This window comes from Amphiura filiformis, chromosome 18, assembly GCF_039555335.1.
Source record: "Amphiura filiformis chromosome 18, Afil_fr2py, whole genome shotgun sequence".
Classification (NCBI taxonomy): Eukaryota; Metazoa; Echinodermata; class Ophiuroidea; order Amphilepidida; family Amphiuridae; genus Amphiura; species Amphiura filiformis.
In genome coordinates, this window is record NC_092645.1 from 45,709,045 (window position 1) to 45,734,262 (window position 25,218).

Here is a 25,218-nt window from a genome sequence, read left to right on the forward strand (position 1 = left end):
GGGGTGGTGCAATAATTATGTGTACCCCCGGGGTGGTGTATTATAGGGGGGGGGGGCAAGCATTTTTGGTCAAGCGATTTTTGGCAGGTCGAAAGGGGGGCAAGCAATTTTTGGAACAGATATTTTGGGCACCGTTTCTATATTACGCCCTAAAAAGGCGTAGGAAAACGTTACGAACACGTTCAAATATGCACGTCAAAAGGGGGGGGGGGGCAAAGTTTTTTTGGCACGTCGAAGGGGGGGGCAGAGGTTTTTGGCACGGCCAAAGGGAGGGGGGCAAGCGATTTTTGCCAGACCATTTTGAGAATTCACCCCCCCCGGGGTACACATAATTATTGCACCACCCCTTATGCATAATTATTTGAACGTGTTCCTAACGATTTCCAACATTTTTTAAGGGCGTAACATGGTGCCCAAAATATGTGCCAAAAATCGCTTGCTTCCCCTTCGACCTGTCAAAATCGCTGGACCCCCCTTTTTATGACCTGCCCAAAAATGTTGGCCCCCCCCTTTTCACTATAATTCATCACCACGGGGTACACATAATTATTGCACCACCCCTGAGTGGATTGAACTTATCTGGCCCCTCATCCCAATCATTTACTTTGGTAACCTGCGGAGTGAAATGATACCCTGGATATTGCACTCGGTAATATGAAACCTGGTATCTGGCCCTGCAACGTAGGCCAAGCGCCTACATATGCTCGAGTCATCATGGATGCTACCGGTTTATAACTAAATAGGCCTACATGTAAATGGTATATATTCTGCATATAAAATAGGCCAAATGGTGCACGCATAAATGCAAAGAAAACCAATGCATCTATAATACGTGATAGATGAAGAGGTAAATATATTATAGTTAATGATTTGTATATTAGGGATAACAAACAGTAGCTTTTTCGTATTTTGTTTTCTAATTGTTTTCTTTTTCAAATTATGATCACAGCACATCAGAATAGGTCAATCGGTTCTCCAAAAACTCGCCAAAAATGTTGTGAAAAAGTGCATTTTGTCACAAATTGTACACAGTTTAAGTTCCCAGACAGGAACTGTGTCTATATAGCCCTGTGCAGATCATAATAGGGTTTGTATTGCAAAATTCCTACCTCAGCTCTGACAGATAACTGACAAATAGGATGTGTGGGTGTGGCTACTCCACCCCGACAAAGCCATGGAGCAGATCAAGGAATTGGTGACGAATGCACCAGTACTCCAATATTATGACCTAAGCATAGAGGTCAAAATCCAATGTGATGCTTCGACCAGAGAGATCTAAAGGTACAACGCTTCTTCAGGGAGACATGATTGGTGCATTTGCCTCTAGAGCACTTTTGTCAGCAGCGGGCAGAATTATGCACAGATTGAGAAAGAGTGCATGGCGATTTTTTTATCATTCGAAAATTTGATCGGTATCTACATGGAAGACCAAAGGTCAGAGTTCACACTGATCATAAACCAATGGTCAACATCCTTGCAAAGATGTCTAGGAAGTAAAGATTCTTTTATAGCCTCACTTATATAATTTAAGAATTTACTATTTATGTACTTTTAAAGTGTATGTAGCTGTGAGAAAAAGCCATCCATCATTTGAAAGGTTTGACATTTCGAATTGATGATATATTTTCCCCAAAAGACCTAAAATGGGTTTGTATATCATTAGGTTTATAAATTTTAGGACTGCTAAATGTCAAAATTATAACAAATATCCATTTTTGATAATTTAGAGTATGCAGAATGCAATTTGCAATAGTCTAATGTACTCTCACGTCCCACAAAAAATACTGTGTAAACGTTATTATCCGATCCCTTAAGGCTGTGCTGAAAATTCTTGAGAAGCTTTGTGTGCCCTTTCTCTCCAAGTGTCCAGCTAATTAGACATGTATATCATCTGGGTTTTCAACAGATGAGGAGGAGGGCCTTTTTAAAATAGTTGCTATCCAATTACTCTTGAGTTACAAATTAGGGCCGCGTAAAAACTCCAAATTAGGGCCGCGTAAAACTCCATGTTAATCAGTGGGGCCAAAATCACCAGTGCAGTTGTTATTTTAGCGTGAAATGGACAGAAATCCCTCCCGACAGTTATTACTAAGGAAAAATAGCATCATTCTTTGAAGTCATTTTTATAGCAGTATACCGTAAAACCCCGTCTACAAGGATATACCTAAGAAACGCCCTCAATAAAATTGGTTGCTTGTTGTATTTGGAGTTTGAGCAAATACTGGCACTGGGTGGCTATGCATTCCATCTAAGTATGTTGTAACACCAATCAATTGTATTGACATAATAACGACTGTTTCGTATATCAGGATCGTATAGCTCAATTGATAGAGCGTCAGACTTTGGAACTGAAGACATGCTGAAGAGAGCATGGTCCGGGCACCGGTTCCGTTTTTTCATTCTCGTTTAATTTTAACTTTTGACATGTTCTTTTTATCTTTCTTCTGTTCTACTTTTCTACTTTTAATTTTAGGTGTGTTTTTTTTTTTTTTAGTTTTTTTTTATAGTTTTTTTTAGTAATTTTGTGGTTTTATAGAAACTAGTAAAAGCATTTATTCTAAATAATAGCGAAACCCACGGTTAGACAGATGTGTTGTAACTACTTGTCTGTCCTCGTCTTTGCAATAAAAACCTATGTTGCACCTTTGTGCCATCCCAATTCTTGAGGAATGGTAGGTAGGGTGCGTTTTTGGCTTAAGCACGATTTTGTTTCTACTTGAAATGAAATCAAAATAAATATGGTTCTGTTGCCACAATTGCAGTTTTTTCAATAAAAAAAAATAGATGAGGAATAATAATTATTCCATATTTGAATCTATTATCCCATCAAGAATACAGTCACCCGCCTGGACAACCAATTCTTTAGAAATGCTTAGTCGCGCTAAAAGTCGATCGATACATGTAAAAATCAGCACAATTCAGAGATACAACTATATTTTATGAAATTAATTTTCTCAATATAAAGCAATATTTTTTTATCTTCAGTAATGTCAGTTAAAAACTTGGTGCTTGGATATACATTTTTTTTAAATCCTGGTGTTAAAATTAAGCATCAAATTGTGTCTTTTAGTGTGATATTTTTGATTTTATAGGCCTTGAATTCGCCTGCGAGCTTTTTACGGAATTCATGTTTTAGCGTCTCAAACTAATATAGTTTGCTAAAGAAAGATATTTCCCACCTCTGTAAAGCACATCGTGTGGGTCTATATGTTATAGTTTTGTCAGAATTTCCGTTTTTGTTTTATCCTTTTTCCATTCAGGTTCCGAAAATGTCAAATCAGTACTTTTATCTCGAGAGCAACCAGCAGAAATAGTCGATATTTCCTTTGTTGTTATCCAGGTCAATTTTTCATTGAAAGCAAATTGCCCGACCAGCGATTAAATCCCCAATTGGGTGTTCTGGTTAAACATGATCAGTAGGAGCGCTATTCTGGGAATTTCTTTGCTATATTGAAGTTCTGGCAACACTATAGCCATGCCGGTATTCCTATTAAACCCAGGGATATCGATCCACAATGCTAGTACTAGCCTTTAGATTTCAGCGTTGATTTTGATTTTTTTTCAGCCGACAGTGAAAGATGGTGAAATCAAAACGGAAATTCTGACAAAACTATGATATATCGCTCACGGTGATGTGCGTTAGAAAGTTGGGAAAATCCTTCATTAGCGAACTATATTACTTTGAAACGCTAAAAGGTTGATCCAAAAAAAGGCTCGCGGGTAGAGTTTAAGCCTATCAAAATCGAAAATCTTACACGAAATGACTGAATTTCACGCCTAAGTTTAACACTAGGATTTGAAAAAAAAATACAGTATCAAGCGCTACAATTTGACCTGACATGTACTGAAAAAATAAAAATGATTGCTTTTTATTTGGCCGAGAAAATTAATTTTACATTGAAAAGGTGTAACTCAAAATTTAGCTCATTTCAACACCAAATTCGATCGTTTGTATTGCCTCATTAAATGACTGAGTGAGCCTTGCAGAACAAAAGAATCCGTTGTCCAGGTTGCTAACTGAATAGAGTGTCTTCAAAAACTTCAATCAATTCATTTGACAAAGGAAACTATTCTGGTCATTCAATTTTGTTTCGCTTGCACCTGTTATATCACAGGCGTTGGTAGAGAAGGCACACTTCTCTTGTCTTCACCGAAGTAGTGATGTAAACACTAACATGATTAATTACCATAGCTAGCAATGGACATACATTATTTTTTTGTTCCACTTGAACCCATACTATAGGCTATTCGCTGTCGATGTGACGTAATTAATCGGATTAACTACCATAGCAATTGATGAATACAATTTCGAATATATAGCCCTGCACTTCATCGTTCACGTGGCACCTATGCATTAAACCATAGTTGTCAAAGAAATGCTAATCACTCGCCATGTAAGATTAGTATTTATGAAAAGAGTGGTATTCATTCAATCTATGTTTGGTGACATACGCGGGTGATTAGTGTAATCTGCTTGATGGTAGTTATTGCGATTATTACGTCACTTCGACAGCGAATTGTAGTATAGACGAATCCAACAAGCCAAGTGATGGTCAGAATTTATTCGGCCATTATACGCTGGTGAAGTTGCGTAATTAATCGGATTAATTACCATAGCAATAGGTGAAAACAATTTTGAACATATCGCGCTGCGCTACAAGCAGGTTACACTCACCACCTGTACTGTGTATGTCTGCAATCATAGATTGAATACAATACTGGTCTTTTCAAAGATCTTACAGGTGCAGCATGATATGGTTCAATGAAGAGGTACCGCCTGAACGTATCAGTGTATAACGCGGTATATTCAAAAATTGTTTTCACCTATTGCTATGGTAGTTAATCCGATTATTACGTAACTTCGCCAGCGTATTGAAATAAAACAGGAGGATGTGAGTTCATAAGGGCAATGTCGGGGATTATAGGTCACAATCGATGTGGAGAGATGAGAGGTCCGACCAACAGCCATAGCGAATGGTGGTTCATGTTCAACTAATTCCAGCGGACGGTCTGTGGCTAGTAAGGAATCGTCTTTGACCACATGCGCAGATCTGTCTCGTCAGGAAGATATTTAATATCCCGAATTTATAATAGGCCTATGCCTACCAGTTCCATCGTATAACCGATCTGCTAGAGAATATTTGTTACCATGTTTAATAAATTCGTATTTATCGTATAATAAAATGTAGCCAAATGTATATTATGTGTCACACGGTTTTCTGCTGAACCACTAGCAGGCTATGTTACCACATCTATGACAATGACAAAGGTGAATTTTGATGATTTTTACGATCGTCCGGATGAGCAAATCACTGAATGGGTCTTTAGTTCCCTCCTCTCCTTATCCTGCCAATATTATATGAATCAAAGAAAAATAAAGAAAAATAAAATTAAACAAGAAAAAAAGACAAAGAAACGAAACAATAAAAGAAAAACAATAGAATAAATTAAACTAAATATGAAAAAAAAATGATCACGAAAGGAGTCTTTAGAAAATGCAAGAAAACATAAATGAAAAGTTTGAACAATATTTTGTTTATAAAAGTTTGTGTGACCGTGATGAGGCTCGAACTCACCATCTTCCGATCTAAAGAACCAAAGTCTTATGCCTTGCCAAGTGAGCTATGCTCGTGAGATGCGAAATAAAGATAAAATAATACATTGTATACCTGCTTGTGTCGGTAAATGATTTGCTCAAATTCCATAATGATATAATATTGTGGAGGGCGCTAGCGTGAAATATGCTATCATCACAGTCGCTTCTATTCCTTATAGACGGGTTTCTACGGTGTAAGTATTAAATAGCAATAGTAAACAATTAGCTACCGTACGTGCTGCTTTTTTAATATTCGGATGCCAGTTTCTCGATCGACTTATGTTCAAATTCATTCGCACGGTATTTTTGTTTCTGGGACACCCTGTATGCAGGTAATCAACACCTTCTTAAATAAGTTTTTAAGTGTGAGGCCAAAATGTTGATGGATCCATGGGACCACTTTGTAGCATTTGGACGAGTTTGTACCTCGGGCGGGTCGTCCTGAATGATTGCATGCTTTGTGTATATTAAGGGTATACGATGTATTGTTGGTCGAAGCAGCAAAAAAACATGTAGTTCACAGCATCTTGCGAATGGTAGTGAGTTTTAGCAAAAATTGCATTGCTCAATTCATAGCGAGCGTGTAGAAGAATTCAAATATCACAGATATACTTTTGAAGGTTATGTGGTTCTTGAGTTATGTTGTAAAGAGGGCTGAAACAACAACACTTTTGTAAAACGTACATAACTCATTAACAACAATAAATTAAGCAAGTTTTCAAAGTATATGATTTGTAGAATGCGCTTTTGCAAAACACCAAAGTGTTATTTTTCAATAATATATTGATTCAGAAAATGAAAATCGATTTTTTGGCTGCTTCGACCAACAATACCTCGTATACCCTTAAATCTGTATATTTGTATTGTATGAACCAGTGGTGATCTTGGAATTTTTCTTCCATTGAATCTTGATATTTTTCCATTGAACATGCAGTATCACAACTGGTAAGTTAAAACACGAAGAACCTCACCAAGACTATATAAATTAAAAAGGTACAACTTGAAGCAGCCCCATATCATCAGCATGAAAACCAGACTGCTGCTTCTCATTCTAAGCTGTGGATTGTTGGTATTATCGGTAATATCGGTATCGTTGATATTTTGTGATCCAGCACGGAAAGTCAGCGATGATGTAGGTTATAAGCCGGCAACACCTGTAGAAACAGAGGCAGAAGGTAAGCAATATTAGATACATAATTCCTAGACTTTTTTTTTTGATAAATAAAAATATGTTATTTGATCATTATGAACGCATTCAATTGAACAATTTATTACATCAAAATACTAGCAATACTGGTTATGAAAAAGTTTATATAATTATATTAGTCACAATAACAGTAAATATAAATATAAATGTTGGTATTTATACAGCGCCTTTCACATGTATACATGTACCAAAGCGATTTACATTTAGTATACGTAGGCTTATTGAATGCAACATTGTATGGGCTTATTGAATGCAACATAATGGCACTTCAATACTGAACAGTTCTGATTTTAGAATCTACCAGTTAAATAATCGCGAAAGCCCGAGTTAAAAATCGACTATGTACATTGAATTTTTAACAGGACTTTGACCGGGGACTTAGTCCCTAACACACACTATCAATCATACTTGTTTATCAATCCAATTTAACCGCACGTACGTACAAGACGCGCTCATGCACCTAATACACAAACCGCCGCATAGTTGTGTACAATGTAGTTATCAATGGTAATGGTACATGCCCGGAGGATTTAAACCATAACGAGATCTGGGCGACCAATCACAAGCCAGATCCATTTAAAGATACATTACATCATGGCCAATTTTAGTAGGCCAGAAATCCGACAATCTCATCCATAGACAACCGTGTTAAACATGTTAACCGCAATCGAAACTAAGTAGTCCACTTGGGAAGCTAACAAACAGAGGGAGTACGGAGACTAAAAAGATCAGATGTGAAAATCTATCAATTGTGCACAAATTAATTAAATCAGAGGTTTAAGAGTATGCACAATGGGCAAGCGGACTACGGAGAAGTCTACATTATTCCTGGAGATTGCCTTCTGTTTTATTGATAGGGATGTGCGGGTGGCCGGGATTTTAAAAACATTTTTGATCTGATCAAATTTTATATTTGCAAAATTTCGGAAAATTTCCTCACAAAAAAGAAACAACAAACAAACAAAACAACAACAAAACAACAACAACAACAACAGCAACAATAAAAATGAAGAGTTTAATATAATTGTGTTAACCATAATTTTGGAAAATATAATTATTAAAAAATACCCGAACCAGTTTCCAAAAATTGCCAAGCTTGAAAATGCAACCAAAAGCTGCTGCATCCCTGTATACCCGCCTTGCGATAAAGACCCCCTGATTACATTGCTCCACCTTTCCATAAAGACCCCCTGCTTATATTGCTCCCCTTTCCATAAAGATCCCCCGATTATATTGCTCCACCTTTCTATAAAAAAAAAATCCTGATTATATTGCTTCACTTACCATAACGACCCCCTGATTATATTGCTCCGCCTTTCTCTAAAGACCCTCCTAATTATATTGCTCCCCTTTCCATAAAGATCCCCCGATTATATTGCTCCACCTTTTAATAAAAAAACCTGATTATATTGCTCCACCTTATCATAAAGATCCCCCGAATATATTGCTCCTCCTTTCCATAAAACCCCCTGATTATATTGCTCCAACGTTCCATAAAGACCTCCCTAATTGTATTGCTCCACCTTTTCATAAAGATCCCCCTGATTATATTGCTCCAACTTTCCATAAAGACCTCCCTAATTGTATTGCTCCACCTTTCCACAAAGACCTCCCTAATTATATTGTTCCACCTTTCCATAAAGACCCTTTAATTATATTTGCTCCACCTTTCCATAAAGACCTCCCTAATTATATTGCTCCACCTTTTCATAAAGGCCTCCCTAATTATATTGCTCCACCTTTTCATAAAGATCCTCCTATATTGCTCCACCTTTCCATAAAGATCCCCCCGATTATATGCTCCACCTTTCCATAAAAACCCACCTGATTATATTGCTCCACCTTTCCATAAAAACCCCCTGATTATATTGATCCACTTTTCCATAAAGACGCCCTGATTATATTTCTCCACCTTTCCACAAAGACCTCCCTAATTAGGTTGTTCCGCCTACCATAAAGACCCTTTAATTATATTTACTCCACCTTTCCATAAAGACCACCCTAATTACATTGCTCCACCTTTTCATTATGTATCCTGGGCGCCACGACCCCTACCTACGCCACTGTTTCACAAACGTTCCCTTGGTTATACTACTCATCCTTTCCATAGATACCCTCACTCCCCCAATTATATTTCTCCACATTCCCATAGTTAAATTTAGCAATGGCCCATAAACATGATAAAGTATACCTCTCATCAGACATCAAAAATTGTATGCTAGACAGAGCAGTTTGGAGAGCCATTATGGGAGTCCGACTACAAGAGTCGACATAAGCAAGCACAGTAAGCATACCTCTAGTGGTACTGGTCATACACCAATTTTTACAATTTTTTTATGTTATTGGGGTAATGAGAAAACTATGAATCTTTCATCATCAAAATCTTAGATTTAAGGATGTAAAGTGGGGGTGGTCGATCGGGTCATACTATATTCTATTTTGGAATTATGTGTTCAACTATTTGAAAATACAATACAGATAAAAACGTTTTTTTGTGTTTTTAATACAAATGGAACATTCTGAAATTGTCAAGTCATATTTCATTCATTGCACTTTGTATTCTTTCTATTGCAGTATTGTTTGATCAAGATATGAATGTCAACAATACACTCTACAATACAACAAGGTAAGGAACTGAAAGTTAAAAAAACAAACAATCATAGACGCTATTAACTCTCTTCACACAGGTTTTCACACTATTTAAGTTGAATTCCCGCGTATGTTGCTGTGATGATTAATAAAATTTGGAGAATAACAGAAAAGAGACAATAAAATTGTCTCTTGAATGAAGCTATTCACCCCCCTCATAAAATTTGCTTTAAAAACCGGAAAATCACACCAGAAAAATTGAAATTTAAAATATGAACATATGCGTGTATTTTCACAAAAATATTTGTATTCCATCATCTTAGGATAACATATAAAAGTTGTGTCGGCCATGATATATCGTGGATACACTTGGCGCATTGTTTCAAGAACAAATGTTATTGTGAACGTCTCGGTGCGGCGTCCTATTCCACACCACCCCTTTAAAAACCCGATACACACATAATGTACACGTAACACATTGTGTCCGTACGGGTCGTATGGGCACGGTAAATGCCGTGCTGGGATGAATATGCTGTATTACAGCATACGTATGGGCACGGTGTACCCCGTTGTCAAAATACGTAGTACGTATTTTAAATTTGTAACATAATTAATTAATAACCATCCCTAAACCCTAAACCTAACCCTAATACTAAACCTTAACCCTAACCCTAAACACTAACTCTAAACCCTAACCCTAACCCTAACCCTAACCCTAACCCTAACCCTAACCCCCTAAACCCTAACCCTAAACCCTAACCTTAACCCTAAACCCTAACCCTAAACCCTAACCCTAAACCATAATTCTAAACCCTAACCCTAACCCTAAACCCTAATCCTAAACCCTAACCTTAACCCTAAACCCTAACCCTAAACCCTAACCCTAAACCATAATTCTAAACCCTAACCCTAACCCTAACCCTAAACCCTAACAATAACCCTAACCCTAAACTTAAACCCTAATTCTAACCCTAAACCCTAACCCTAAACCTAAACCTAAACCCTAATCCTAACCCTAAACCCTAACCCTAAATATGAATAGAGTTTAATTTCTGTTGATAACCATGCAAATAAAACACAGATGAGAGATATGAATTAGTTTTATAAACGATTTTGACTTATTTTTCATTAAGTTTGTCTTTTTACCTCATATGTATAATATTATATCTTTGCTTTCGTGGCGCGCTGTAAGATTTTTTTGATGTCACGCGTATATCTCATGCCGACGTTTGAACACACGTTCGAAACCCTATCGTATTAAACTGGGTTTAGGGTGTGTTTTTTTATTGGAGAATATTGCCAATTTATTCCGGGGGGGGGGGATTACTCAAATTTTATAAGGCTTATTATGCTGTCAGTTGAAAATGCAACCAGAAGCGGCTGCATCCCTGTATACCCACATTTCGATAAAGACCCCCTGATTATATTCCTCCACCTTTCCATAAAGACCCCTGATAATATTGCTCCCCTTTCCATAAAGATCCATCGATCTCTGTGCTCCAGGTACAGTATAGCTTTATTGAATCATGAAGCAATACAACTCATCACTCTGTGCTACAGGGACAGTATATCTTTATCGAATCATGAAACTCAGTATGGTATTCCTAATTAAGGGTTAAAAGCGCAAAATATAAGCAATTCTGATATGCTATGCTGAGAAAATGCACTCACGAAAGATATAGGCTAATCATTATACTGAATGATCAGACGTAAAAAACAGCTCCCCCACCCCATTAACAAACACTCTCCCCACATCACTACCCATACTCACATATAATCAGGCATACATAAGCAGTCACACTTTGATGAAGACATATTTTTCACCACCGGGAAAAAAAGCTGTTATCATGGAGTGTGAGATTTAACCAACCAACCAACCAACCGTCACACGCGCGAAATTTAATGTAAACTATAAACAAACCATCACACGCGCGAGATTTAAAATTTAATGTTAACTAACCAACCATCACACGCACGAGATTGAAACATTAACCAAAGACAAAAATGTGCGGTGACATGGTAAAGGTTGAAAAAAGAAATATAGAGGTATTTGACAAGGGTGAAAACCGTCTATATCATTGCATCTCTGTATGGGGAGCCTCGACTAATCGTGGTTCCCGGCCCATAAAACTATTTATTACTAATAGGTGTTGTCCATATTCCACATGCTATGACGCCAGTTAATGTGATTAATCAGTCTTGCGGTCCACCATGTTGTCAAATGGCGTCATTTTAAATATTCTTTATAATAGCATTACTGTGAATTTTATGAAGGCCAGCATGTAGCCTCCTGGGTGGCTGCACCAAGTGTTTGCTTCAAATGCGCTGCTAGCCCCGCGTTATAACACAAAGTACACATTTTGCTGTCCACACACTTTTGTATATAATTTTCCAGGGTTTGCCTATACACTATCAACATTCTTTTTTCTTTCTTTTTTCAGAATACCTGCTCTAGTCTACCATCGTGACATGTTCTTTGCCTTTGCTGAAGGTCGTAAAGAAACCCATTACGATATTGGAGAAATGGATATTATCTTACGACGTGGAAGACGAAAAGATTGGAAAGTTGAGTGGGGGCCAGTGGAAATTATAGCAAGTCAGAGCGGGTACAGGTAAAGGCAATAAAGGATTCAAATTGATATATTGATAGCTTGGAACACACAAAGGCTACCAACATTAGCTGCCTGATGCACAAACGGTTAAAGCCGTGTTGTAATATTTGTTGAGGAGAACGCCATCAATATTTTTCATTTTGTTTTACATGATTATAAAGTAAACTAACATACCCTGCAAAAATCAAAACTTTAGGTGCTGTAGTTTTTCCAAACCTTTCAGACACTCCCCCACTTTTCTATAGGATCGACGTCCCTGCTATGGCGCCACATGGGACGGATTCGCCGGTCATTTATCGGACGTTTAACAATGGGACAAGACGCCTGCATGGTGAACGGAAATCGGACCCCAAATCCCACCGAATCTTCTGCCGGACTGGTGATTTTGCCACCGGATAAAATATGTTTGTTTTCGGCGATATACGTTGACCCTGCCCGGTCAGGTGTGACGTGTTAGTACTTATGTATGGATGAGCTTGCCGATGAAATTCTCACTACCGAAACGTATCTCATATAAATAGTAATAATTATTACATATTACTTTTGATGCGCAGAATGATGAGTCCGCAAGCAACAATAGACACGGTAGTCGACATGATCTTACTGGTTTTTAATGTCCATCCATCCCATATTGAGTTATGGGATGAGCTTGTCAATGAAACAGTCACTCCCAGGCTAATGGCTATAAAGGTAAGCCAGTTTGGTAGATGTATCTCATAATTTGTTTTTATAATGTATTTTTATCATTGACTTTGTAGTTATAGTTGTAGTTGTAATTGTAGTCACGAGTTTATAATAATTTATAATTGTAGTTGGATTCATTATAGTTGTAGTTCGAACTTTTGCTGGATTTAGAGTTTTAAATAAACAGTTATAGTTGAGTCTAGAGTTATAGTTGAGTTTATATTTGTAGTTATAATAGTTGTACTTGTAGTTTAGAGTAAGAGCTAGAGTTAGGTTTGAGTTTGGGTGGAATATTTTACTTACACTACACGTGATCACGTGTGTATCTACATGATGATCAGATTGAACGATGTAAATTCAAAACCTATAGATTCACATCTTCTTAGACTTCTATAGAGAGTCAGTACATGTTTTCTACATCAGGGCAACTGTTTCATCACTACTCTTTTTTTCTGGGAGATCTGTTTTACTTACTGGAGGTTATAATAACAAAGTGGTATTAGTTTTTTGATGGTATTAAACGTTTTCACTGTGGGAGACTGCATGTTTAAGAATGATTAGTAGCTGCCACAAGCTCTGATCACCTACCATTCCTACCGCCAAGTTTCACAATGATTTTTGTTATAAAAATTGTATTTGGCAGACTTTTACTGGTTTTGGAATTAAATGTTGTTAAAAATTGAATCCCCAGTTAATTTCTCGCTATGACTATTGTCAACATTGTTATTTGATAGTAGGGAGTCATTTTTTCTTTTTCTTTTTAGCTATAATGGGCCAGCATTTATATGCTATGCCTGTGACTGTGAGTCTGTATATATCCGTCCTTTACATGTTCGTGGAATTTACTGGACATGTATGCCGTCAAACTTTGTGGGTATGGGTGTCTTGGTCCGAGCTAATTATAGAATAAACTGTATGAATAACATGTCTCAAGCTTCCGAAGAAAATGAAACAAAAATTGCCAATATCTCTGAGACCAAATAATGCTCGCCACAAAACCAATGCACGCGCCAGCTTTGAGACATAATTATAAAACAGATAATTTGGATGAAAAGTTCTAATCCGCGGATATCTTTTATGTGATCATAGATTCTCCTTTACTCTACATAAGATGTACTCTGTTAGCCCATAAATGATTTTAATTTGTATTTCTGTTACTCCTTATTAAAGAGTTTTGATTTAGGTTTAACTTGGACAGAACCACAAGATTTAAGTCCTGCAGTGCAACTCATCAGGCCAAAGGCAACACTATATGGTCCAGGTACAGTATAGCTTTATTGAATCATGAATTCAGTTTCCTTTCGCACGAAGTAAGGGCTAAGAGTAAAATTGTACAATTGTGTTTGGGAGTGGCCTTCTCTCTTTTCTCTTTTTCCTAGCTATTTTCTTCCATTTCTTGCTTTGTTTATCAAAGCTATCTAGGCCAACATGCATATATTAGCCTACACTGGCTATCCAGGCTTGTGCATTTGTATGAGCTTGGAACGGTCCATGGTTTTCCATGGATTAGCATGTGTTCCTCACGGACCAACCTGGGTAAACAAACTCATCAAGCCAATGCCAAAGCTCCTTCTCCAGGTACAGTATAGCTTTATTGGATCATGAAAGAATACAACTCATCAAGCTAAGGTCATCGCTCTATGGCCTAACAGTATAGCTTTATTGAATCATGAAGCAATACAACTCATCAAGCCAATGCCATCACTCTATGCTCCAGGTACAGTATAGCTTTATTGAATCATGTCAAAGCAATAGGCTACAACTCAGCTAGCCAAGGCCATCGCTCCATGCTCCATCAGGTGCAATGTAGCCCTAATTTGTCGTCATAATGAATTTATGATACCTTAGTTTAATACTGGTTCATGCTTACAAGTTTGATATATATTTGTGACCACAGGATAACGGGAGAAGAAAATGAAATTTGTCGATGTTGAAAAACAAAGACAGCTAACACGGAAAATAGTGGCATGGTATTATATAAATAAACATCAGGTTATCAGGCGACATCAGGTTCGCCGTCGCAAATAATAAAGGAGACAAGCAGAAAAAGTGATCCCGCCTGGGAATCGAACCCAGGACCTCAGGTTTACGAGACATGTGCCTGAACCACGGAAGCTTCATATTTAGGCTGGTCGAAATTGAACCTATAAGTGGTCACGTAAACTTATCTCCTCCCCGAAATTAGCCCATAGGAGCTAGGGCCGTAAATGCGAGAAGTAAATTGCCATCCTCCCTGTTAGGAAAATATATAACACGGAAATAGTGCCATGATCGACGGGAATGATATAAATAAACATTATTTCTATCAGTTTCGCCGTCGCAAATAATAAAGGAGACAAGCAGAAAAAGTGATCCCGCCTGGAAATCGAACCCAGGACATCAGGTTTACGAGACCTGTGCCTTAAGCGGTCACTTAAACTTATCTCCTCCCCGCAATTAGCCCATAGTAGCTAGGGCCGTTAATGCGATAAATAAATTGCGAACCTGATAAAAATAAAGACAGTTAAATTGAGTGAACTTGTAATTCTCTGGAGAAACAAACTCGTTGCAAAAGTCTGTGATACCCAGGGGGCCAAACTCAACTTTTTGGGTCAACCTGACATGGGATGCTGTAAAAGGTTGTGTGGTATCAATGTGTTCAGGAGACCTCCCTGAACAACTTCTAGGTGGACAACCCTGAAAATATGCTACTGAAAAAATCTGCCGGCCATTTTTCAAAATGGCCGCCATTCAAAACTATTTTCACTATATCTCAGTGCACATTGTAATGTGATTTTGGTGGCTATACCCATGTTTTTGGGGTCAAATAATCCATTGGAACAATCAATTAATACATAGAGTCCCTGTATCTACTACAAATCCAAAATCCAAATCCAAAATGGCGCCAAAATTGGAAATAATTTAATTTCACAATGCAAACAAATTTGTTCTTTTTCTTCATTACAGCTAACATAAATAAGGTATAAGTGACCTTCCAAGGACTGGTATTAATTAAAAACACAGTTATTTAAGACGAAACTAAGTCACCTAGGTTTAAGTATGTATGATTCCCAATCATACATAATGCTCCAGATCCTGGTTGTTCAATCACGATCTCGAGAAGAGTAGTTGAAACTAATTGAAGAAAATCACGCAAAGCTAAACTTCAGGAGCAACTCGTAGTAGGGCCTATTCCGTGAATCTCTTCAAGACAGGCCAACAGCGCTATTCTAGATGACCTTTCTAGATATGTCCGACATTCTCCATATATTCACGGCACCCGAAGTTCATCAGGCATTCATGCGGGGAGCCTTTGTTGGAAGGAGAACTGAGAGTTATCACAATGGTGTTAGGGACAAAACCAAGACTGTCATGATCAGGATGAGGCAGATACTAGACTCATCCTGCATGCTGTCTATAGTGTACAGAAAGATAATGTTGAGCGTTTGGTTGCATGTCCATGCCAATGACACAGATGTGACCTATTATGCCTCCTCGCGGTTACAACTTGATGTGTCAGAAATATGGATAAGAACAGACAGAGATACACATCTACCAATACATGATATAGATGCCGCGCTAGGGCCTCCCCGATGCCGATTTCTAACTTTCCTCCACATCTTGTGTGGAAGGGACACAACTAGTTACTTCTATTTCACAAGTAAGAAGGCTCTCAATCTACCAGCCCTACAAGATTTTCCGGAAACTGCTGACTCTTCTGATATTGAAGCTAATCTTACGCAGCAAGCAAGACAGCTTATGCTCAGTGCGTACGCCAAAAAAAAAACTGATGTAGATCAAACTCTTGATGTTTTCAGAGCTCACAAGTTTCTGAATAACAGATCCACCCTCTTGAAACTTCTTCCACCAAAAGAAGCTCCATCCAAAACGTGTAGCATTGGCAACTATGATATTCAAGTCGGCTCATATTCCAAAGCCAAATTTACCAGCATTTCAAGAACTTGGCTGGACTGTCAAAGATAACGCCTTTGTTCCTGCAACAACTTCTGACCCAGTATGGAATCAAGAAATGGCTCGATCTGTACCTGCACCAAAGGATGTGTTATCAGATGTTCCTGCGTCAAGGAAGATGTACCATGCTATATCGGCTGCAGATGCAACGGATTACAAGACAAGTGTAATCGCGGCACGACCTTTGGCACAGTTGATGAACTGAGTAGTGATGAGAGTGACAGTAGTGATGACAGCCATGATCTATTATTCTAACATCATCATGTATGCGCAGAACTAATGATGCATAATATTAAGTACACCAAAAGCTGTGCAAAGTTTGGTATAATACCAATATATAACAATTTCAATACTTACACATGTATTCATCATTCTAGTGCCACTGTGGTAGTTACGGCAGCCATATTGGTGGCCATTTTGGATTGTTTTTTGTAGATGTAACTACGTTATGTAATAACTAATTGCTCTAATGGATTTTTTGACCCCAGAAACCTGGGTATAACCACCAAAATTAACACTTTATGTGCATTGTGGGCTGAGATATTGTCAAAAATAGTTTTGAATGGCGGCCATTTAAAAATGGCCGCCATATTTGTTTATTAAATAATACATGTATTACCTGATTGCTACAATAGATTCTGTGACCCCCCAAACCTGGGTATAGCCACCAAAATCACAACTCTAAGTACACTATGAGTTGAGATATTGTCAAAACTAATTTTATATGGCGGCCATTTTGAAAAATGGCCGCCATATTTTTTCAGTAGTATATTTTCAGGGTTGTCCACCTAGAATGTGTTAAGGGAGGTTCCCCGAAGATATTGGTACCAAACAACCTTTTACAGCATTCCATGTCAGGTAGACCTGTGTGGCCCCCTGGGTATGAGCTGATCTTGGCTACAAAGGTTTACCGTATTATGGTATGTTAAGGGTGTGCGCTAATTACACCATAATAACTGCACGCTGTTTGTTGAAGTAATTATGTGAAAACGGAGGGGTTTGTTTTGGGCAAAGTAATTTTCTGAGGGAGTGCAAGCTCCCAAAATACTGAGGCCCAAAACAAACCTGACGATTTCACGCAATGACCATACAATATAGATGGTTGCAAGTTATTGTCATTCATTACCACCGTTTTATCCATCTGTTTCATGAAAATAACCCAAATTTGTCTTAAAAGAATATTGAAAATGTATCTTCCGTCCGGCCACTCACTGTTTTAATGCGCATTTATTACAGTGGTCAGTGACAATCTGTTAAGAGTGCAGGCCTACACCAGTAAATTCAAGTCTCCTACACCCTGGTAAAGAAAGCAGTGCTTCGAAAGAGGGAAAGAGCGATATGACTTAATGTAATACATCAGAAAAGGCTTAAAATCCAAATATTAGGCCCTGATTCATATTTAATCCTCATTTAGGCCTGGGAAATAGATGGTCTGTGAAACATGAGCAGGATCCGACATTTTATGAAGATTTGGATAAACTTTCAAATTGTTTTACATTTCAGAAAGCTATTTGTGTGGTGGCGTAAAGCTGTATGGGTTATAGGGTGATCTATTCGGCATTTTTCTGAAATAAAATGCCAGACTCCAAACATAATTTCTACAATGGATGTCTTCATCTGACCTTCGACTTGCAGAAAGGGTAGGTTTGAAGAACTGATTCACTCTGGAGTCAAGCAAATGACGTATTCCCGGACCCTGTTTGTACAGAAGTCAATGGGATCTACTTAGTGGTGTGTACCCTAAAGTGTTCACACTATTAATCATCAGTGTTTCTTCTTTGTAGGTCCTGGGCATGGCATTCAGATGAAATCAGGCAGACTCATAGTGCCCGGTAGATTTTGGTCAAATGTGACTGACTCAAAACAAATAGGTATGCAGCACATAGAAGGAGAATCAGACGGTATGCAGAGGAGGGGGGGTGACAAAAACAGCAAATATAGGCATTAGAAGTTGGTAAAGTTCGATAGCCAAAACATTGCCAGCTCCAAGGCCCACAGAAGTGCTATATCTGCAAAAACAACATGGATCAATGGGAATACAAAAACTGCACTGTAAATTCTGAACAGCAGACACGGGGGTGTTCCCTGGTGGGTTTTGTTTTTATTGCACTGTGCTTCCCCACACAGCAGACATGGGAGTCAATGTTAAATTGCTTGAACTTTGCCCGGTTCTCTTATAAGTTGTATGTTGTACCGGTCAGAAGTTTTGTTTTTATTGATAGTCCGCTGGTTCATCTCATGTTGGGTGTGTTTGGCAATATGTCTTTATAGGTGGCTTTACTTTCAGCAAAAAATGCTCATGGGGTTTTATCATGCTCCCTCACTAAAAGAGCATTACAGTATTATAAGACGTTATGTTTTACTCAGACTTAGTACTCAGATTGAAACCAAAATGATAGAGAGCACTAAATGGAATAAGAGCCTCAAAGAGATATTTACCGACTTTGGTGTGCAAGAAAGTTATATGCGCTACATGAATGCATATTATAATTAGGGTACTCTTCCCTGTTCAAAATGTTTCCAATTCATTAATTTTCTGTCAATTTCCATTTTAATTAAGCCAACACCCATTTCTCACTATCATTATGTATACATTACAATTTGCAGAGTTTAGAGATGGGACATTCGTTCAATCCAATGTGATATACAGTGATGATCACGGTAACACGTGGCATCCAGGAGGCAGCCTTGGGTATAGGGAAGATACAAATGGCATTGCAATATTTAGTGATGAAGCAACGGTAAGTTATTACATGTTGCTTTGAGATATTGACACTGAAAATCACACTAAAACTGAAAAGTAACGCTGATCAATAGATAATACCCTTGGAATAGCACCACATGCATGTACAGGGTGTCCCAGAAAAAATTACCGGGCGAATGAACTTGGACGTAAGTCGAGAAATAGACATCAAAATCCAAAAATCTAAACATCAGCGGATAGCCCATCTTATTCTGCATCTTATACGCTAATTTTACTGGAATCGGTTGACTAATTGCGAAGAAATGAGCGATTACACAAGGCATGCGTCAATTCACTTCATTCCAAGTTTGAAAGAAAGATCATTCACAACACAATGCGCACTAGTGGTTTAAACTGTCAATGTGCTCCATATTTTGTTCTATGAAACCCTTTTTGTTCTTTTTAAACAATCTTGCAAAACATTTAATTAGGTTTTGTTCAAATTTGAAAATGTACGATATTGAAAATGAAAGCTTGCATGTAAGATAATGCTCTGTACTTGTAAATATATTTTTAGGTTAATGTTGATATACGACGTAATTGTTACATAAAGAATTATTGCATAAAGAATTCTAGCTGACAAAAATGTTTTTGGAATATTTCCAAGAAATTGTAATGCAAAGTTTAAATCTTTTAAAATTTCAACATTAATATTTCATGGTATCAAAAATCACACGTAAAGCTGTAAGCACTTGATCATTGTTATTCTTGGGTCAAATGTTCCGATTATGAAATAGATAATATAGACTAAATTTAATGATAATACACAAACTTTAGGAAGCGGTGAGCGAGTATGAAAAAAGTGCCTGTTGATCAAACTTGGAATGAACTGAATTGATGCACGCCTTATGTAATCGTTCATTTCTTCGCAACCAGTCAACCGAATCAAATAAAATTTTCGTATGTAGTGCACAACAAACTAAGCTATGCGCTTTTGTGATTCTGATGTCTATATCTCGACTTACGTTCAATTATATTTACTCGGTAATTTTTTCTGGGACACCCTGTATGTCTCATCACACTGAAAAATCAACCGCAAAACTTCAAAACGAAAATGAGTGGTCATTCATTAATCCCACTGAAATGGTCCTAAACACACTGAAATGTATTGGACCATGCTGTTGTTATGAAAAATAATTCTTGGACAATTTCCACACTGAAAATACCCTAGTACCCAGAGCAACACTGAAAATGACTAGAGTAATGCTGAAAATGGTTTTCAGTATCTAAATTTCAGTGTTGATTCCCATGGCTACTCGGTATACAGACCAGGCGATTCGATGGTGCGAGAGGTTGCGAACCCTGGCGTTGCCTAGTACTAGTACGCTCTCGTGGAAAAAATGAGTTAGCTTGAAATTCCCCAGGACAAGGAACTTACTGCTAATTGTCTCGTTGTATCCGGTACGAAACTCGGGGAGTTGATCCTGGTTGCGAAGATTATTTGTGGAATATCTAGGGTGTGCGCTCTTGTAGCAGCAAAGTCCCTGAATTGTTGTTAAATGGTTTATGGAATGATGTGGGGCGCAGTGGTCAGCAACAACTTGTAAAGTGTGCTGAGGCTTGTGGATCAACGTCTGGGCGTTGTGCCTGTGCGTAGAACACTGTAAATCACTGGGCTTTTTCTTCTTCAAAAGAATGAAGTTACATCCTCAACCAAGACAAATGGTCAAAATTAAACCAAGCAACAATTACCTGTACCCTTAAGCTGTGATTCAAGACCTTTTTTCATGAAGTTAGTGATCTGTGAAAACCAATGAAGAAACCACTAATCAGAAGCTGCACTTCGAAGTTCTATTCAATGCAAAACGTGGCGGTAGAGAACACTCTGTCTATAAATTTGCATCTTCCTTAGAATATTGGATCAGTGTGTCTTTATTTCTCAACTGATTTCAGCAAATGAGGTCTTAAATCAGAGCTAAAGGGTACAGACATTGACTGCTGATGTTACTATGTTTAGGATATACAAGGGTGAACAGAACTGGTACCTTATATCTTTTATAGTGCATAATCTATATTTCATATATTTTATGGTGCATATTCATACTAGAGGTAAACGTAGCTAGAAAGCCAACTCATACTTCTACGCTACTCAAATTTGGTACAATCACCGGGGCGCTTTTACCTGGTCAACGAATCTTTAGAGCAATAACATCCGTTGAACATGTCGGTTGACCAGGTCAAAGCACTCCGGTGAGTGTACCAATTTAGGTAGCGTAGAAGTATAAGTTTGATTTCCATTTCCACGCTCTTCCTTTCCATGAACTTAGGTAGTGATACGTGAATGTCATACCTCGATCGTACAATGAACATGAGTTTTCCCCCTTCAAACAGGCAGTAGAGCTTGACAATGAACTCTGTATTAATGCAAGGACACTACATCCGGATCAGCCTCGCCTTTTGGCATTCAGTAATGACGAGGGAGCAAGTTTCGGTATACCTAAGTTGGAGTGGTCACTGCAAGAACCAGGATATAAAATACGTGAGCCGGATTTTGACGAGGGAAATTTTACCAACACTCTGCAGGGACCATTCTTATGGGAAGATAACACAACAAGGCCATCCGGTGTTGGTGGATGTCAGGTATGTATTATGATATTTACTTGCTCTTTGTATCTGTGCACTGGGAGGGATTTTCTACTGCACTTCCTATGGACATCCGGGCGCTACTCTACCATGTTTGGCTGAGTAATGGTACATTTTTTTGTCACTATGTAAATTAGTCATTGTGTAAAGCTGGGTTTATACTTTATATTTTAGACTAAATCCTTGTCGTCACCAGCATGGCAAAGTGTGTATTCCTTGTTGGTGAACGTTGACCGACTGAGGGCGTCCGTCTATACCCAGTCGCTTTTGTAGAAAAGCGAATTGCGCGACTGCTCGGTATTTATATACATTGATCATTGGTGCGACTCACTTTTCCGCAAAGGTTTTCGAGTAAGAATTCAGCTTTAGAAACGATCGTGTGTTCTCAACTGACACGCATGTATTTGCCCGGGGGGGGGGGGTCACTCCCATTGTGGCCTGTACACCATCCGCGATAATAAAAACGCGTACAAAGGGTAGTTTTTCGTGGGTAGGCACGATACGCGCGTATCGTGTTTAAGGTGTCAAAAACATGAAAAATTGGAAAAATGGGTAGCCAAATTGCAATTTGCTAATACGCGGAAATGAAATGTACGGTATGAATTTTGATGCAAGGAATAAATCCCTGTTTATGGTGTGAAAACAGGCACGTGTTACCTGTTTATGGTATCGTTTTAGCCAAGGGTTAAATCCTTGTTGATAGGTGCTTTTCAAAAGTTTATTATCGCGGATGGTGTACAGGCCACAATGGGAGTGACCCCAGGGTGTATTTGATCGTTCAAACATTCAAATGCTTTTAACGTTTATACTGGTTCATTCAAGCATTCCCTCCCAGGTTTTCAGTGTAAAGTTACCATATCTCTGATTGGCTCATTATATATGATTTTGAGCAGGGTGTTGCCCCTGCACTTTGTCCATAACACACACTCTGTCAATCATACTAGTTTATCAATCGAATGTAACCGCAAGCGCTAAGCCTGGAAATACAAGACGGGCTAGAAAGTATACATGTACGTGTGCATGCACCAAGTGAGAGTTTAACTTTCGCGCCAACCACCAACACAAAGAGCTGCCAATTCTACATATAGTTTTGTACCTCGTAATTAATTGTAATGGCACGTGCCCGGAGAATTCAGACCATATTACGAGCCTGATCCATTTAAAGATACATTACATCATGGCCAATTTTAGTAGGCCAGAAGTTCGACAATCCCATCTATAGACAACCGTATTAAGCAGTATATATTTCCGGCTACCGACATTAGCCTGGGTGGACTAAATTGGGTCACATTTTGTTGTTGTTGGGGGTATTTGATATATTTTTTTAAATTAAATTTGAAGACAAAAAATCAGCAGGTGCAGCACCTCGAGTTGGACAAGTTCAATTCTCACAGCATGCCCATTGAATCGTTGTCCCATCGTCATATGTGGCTCTGATTTCTGTTGTGGTCAGAGGCACACCTGACGAAACTGTTACTCCGACAGTTGCTTGTTATTGATTCCTATTGTCAGGTGTGGCCCTGACTTATTAAAGACTGATGAAGTCACAGACGACAGTGTAATCGTTGAGGCCTTGTTGCTTGTTATTGTTTCCCATCGTCAGGTGTGGCACTGACTTCTTCAAGTCTGATGAAGTCACAGACGACACACCTTTTTCAATTCCGACAGCATAAACCTGTTCCCCACCTGGTTGCTCTGTATTATGTTGCCCCAGAACTCCTTTTTCGTTAATGCCATACACTCCTGTTTTACCTTGAAGATCTCATTTGACTGTCCGCTATGGGCTTGTGGTATGCATGTAAAGTCTGCATAAAAAGTATCGCAGCTGTCATAAATACGCCTATAGCGTCAAAACTAATAATTGTTTCCACAATATTTCAACATATCAAAGTGCGCGTAAATAAATCATCCTTCTTTCTATGTAGAAATATTATGGAAACAATCATTAGTTCTGAAGCTATAGGCGTATTTATAACAGCTGTGCTACTTTTTGTGCAGATTTTACATTGCCTGCTTCATATTGTGTTTCTAATATAATTTTGGCATTGTATATCATGTATTTTTGAAGTTGTGAATTATAGCGCTTGAATTTAATTTAATTTAAAAAGTTTCTAATTAATCTTATCATCCATGTTTATATTGATAAGGCCAGCATGATAGGTTTTACAGCCCCACAGCCACTCTCACCATCCAACACATGGGTTGTCTTCTCCAACCCAGCATCGATATTCAGACGAAACATGGTGGTAAAAATCAGCAAAGATGGCTGCCGAACGTGGAGCAAGCCATGGGTTATCCACGCAAATGCTAGTGCCTACTCAGACTTGGCATATTTTGAGACATGGGACTCGGATGCTGGAGTCTACTCACCAAATTTTGCAATTTTATTCGAAGGTGGTGGTGAAGATTTTGCGTATGAATCAATTCAATTTAAAATGTTTAGTTTGGAGAGGATGTTGCAAGGGATAGCGGAACTGTCACCATTTTCTTCAGGATAAAATTTGTTACGTGGACCAAAAGTATTGCAGCAGTTTTAAACATCGCATATGACATACATACAAAAAGAATTAAGGTACCAGTTATTTTCACCCCTTTATACCATAAACAAAGCCCAGTAGCCAATAACTTACTCATTTTTTGCTCGGATTGAAGGCTTCATTTAATTAAAATCGTTCAAGCAATAAAGACATGATGATAAATAATTCAAAAGTTGCAGTTTGCTTCATTGCATGCTCTATTGATTTGTACCCAAAGCATTCTCGCCCTAGAGAACTAGCACAGTGCTTTCCATTGACTATAGCACATTAAAACTACAGAACATATAATGTGCAATTTTTGATTTTGTTCTTTCCTTATGTTTCAGATCACTGTTTCTTTAATTATCATTTTAACAAACGAGGTCTTAAGTGCTAAAGGATACAGGTGCTGGCTGCTTGTTTTAATTTTGACATTGTTTTCTGTGTTTAGGATATACAGGGCTGAACATAACTGTTTTGCGCACTGTATTGTGTCAGTATCATTTATGCAATGATTATGAAGGTGATATTTATGAAAGCTAATTCTGGAGAAAAAATATTCATTCCAATAACCACCCATGCAGGGCAGTTAACAAAGTCACTTTGTGTGGGCTTACTTAATTCCATGGAAAAACACTTAACTCTATTTCGGACATTAGTCTAATATCCTTTAAACCTTTTACCAACATTCCAATATATTATGGAATCTATTATAGGACTAACGCATGTAGACCACA

The 25,218-nt window shown here is 38.1% G+C and overlaps 1 protein-coding gene across 1 annotated transcript; it reads left to right on the top strand.

Moving 5' to 3' along the window:
- Nucleotides 1-750: 750 nt before the first annotated feature.
- On the top strand, nt 751-25,003 carry LOC140138727 (sialidase-3-like). Its single transcript, XM_072160485.1, has 10 exons — nt 751-847; nt 6,531-6,771; nt 9,378-9,429; nt 11,834-12,004; nt 12,559-12,694; nt 13,859-13,949; nt 18,424-18,510; nt 19,247-19,380; nt 21,714-21,962; nt 24,113-25,003. Exons 2-10 carry the CDS (start codon nt 6,621-6,623, stop codon nt 24,461-24,463), a joined length of 1,422 nt encoding a protein of 473 aa, XP_072016586.1. The 5' UTR covers nt 751-847; nt 6,531-6,620; the 3' UTR covers nt 24,464-25,003.
- The last annotated feature ends 215 nt before the right edge of the window (nt 25,004-25,218 follow it).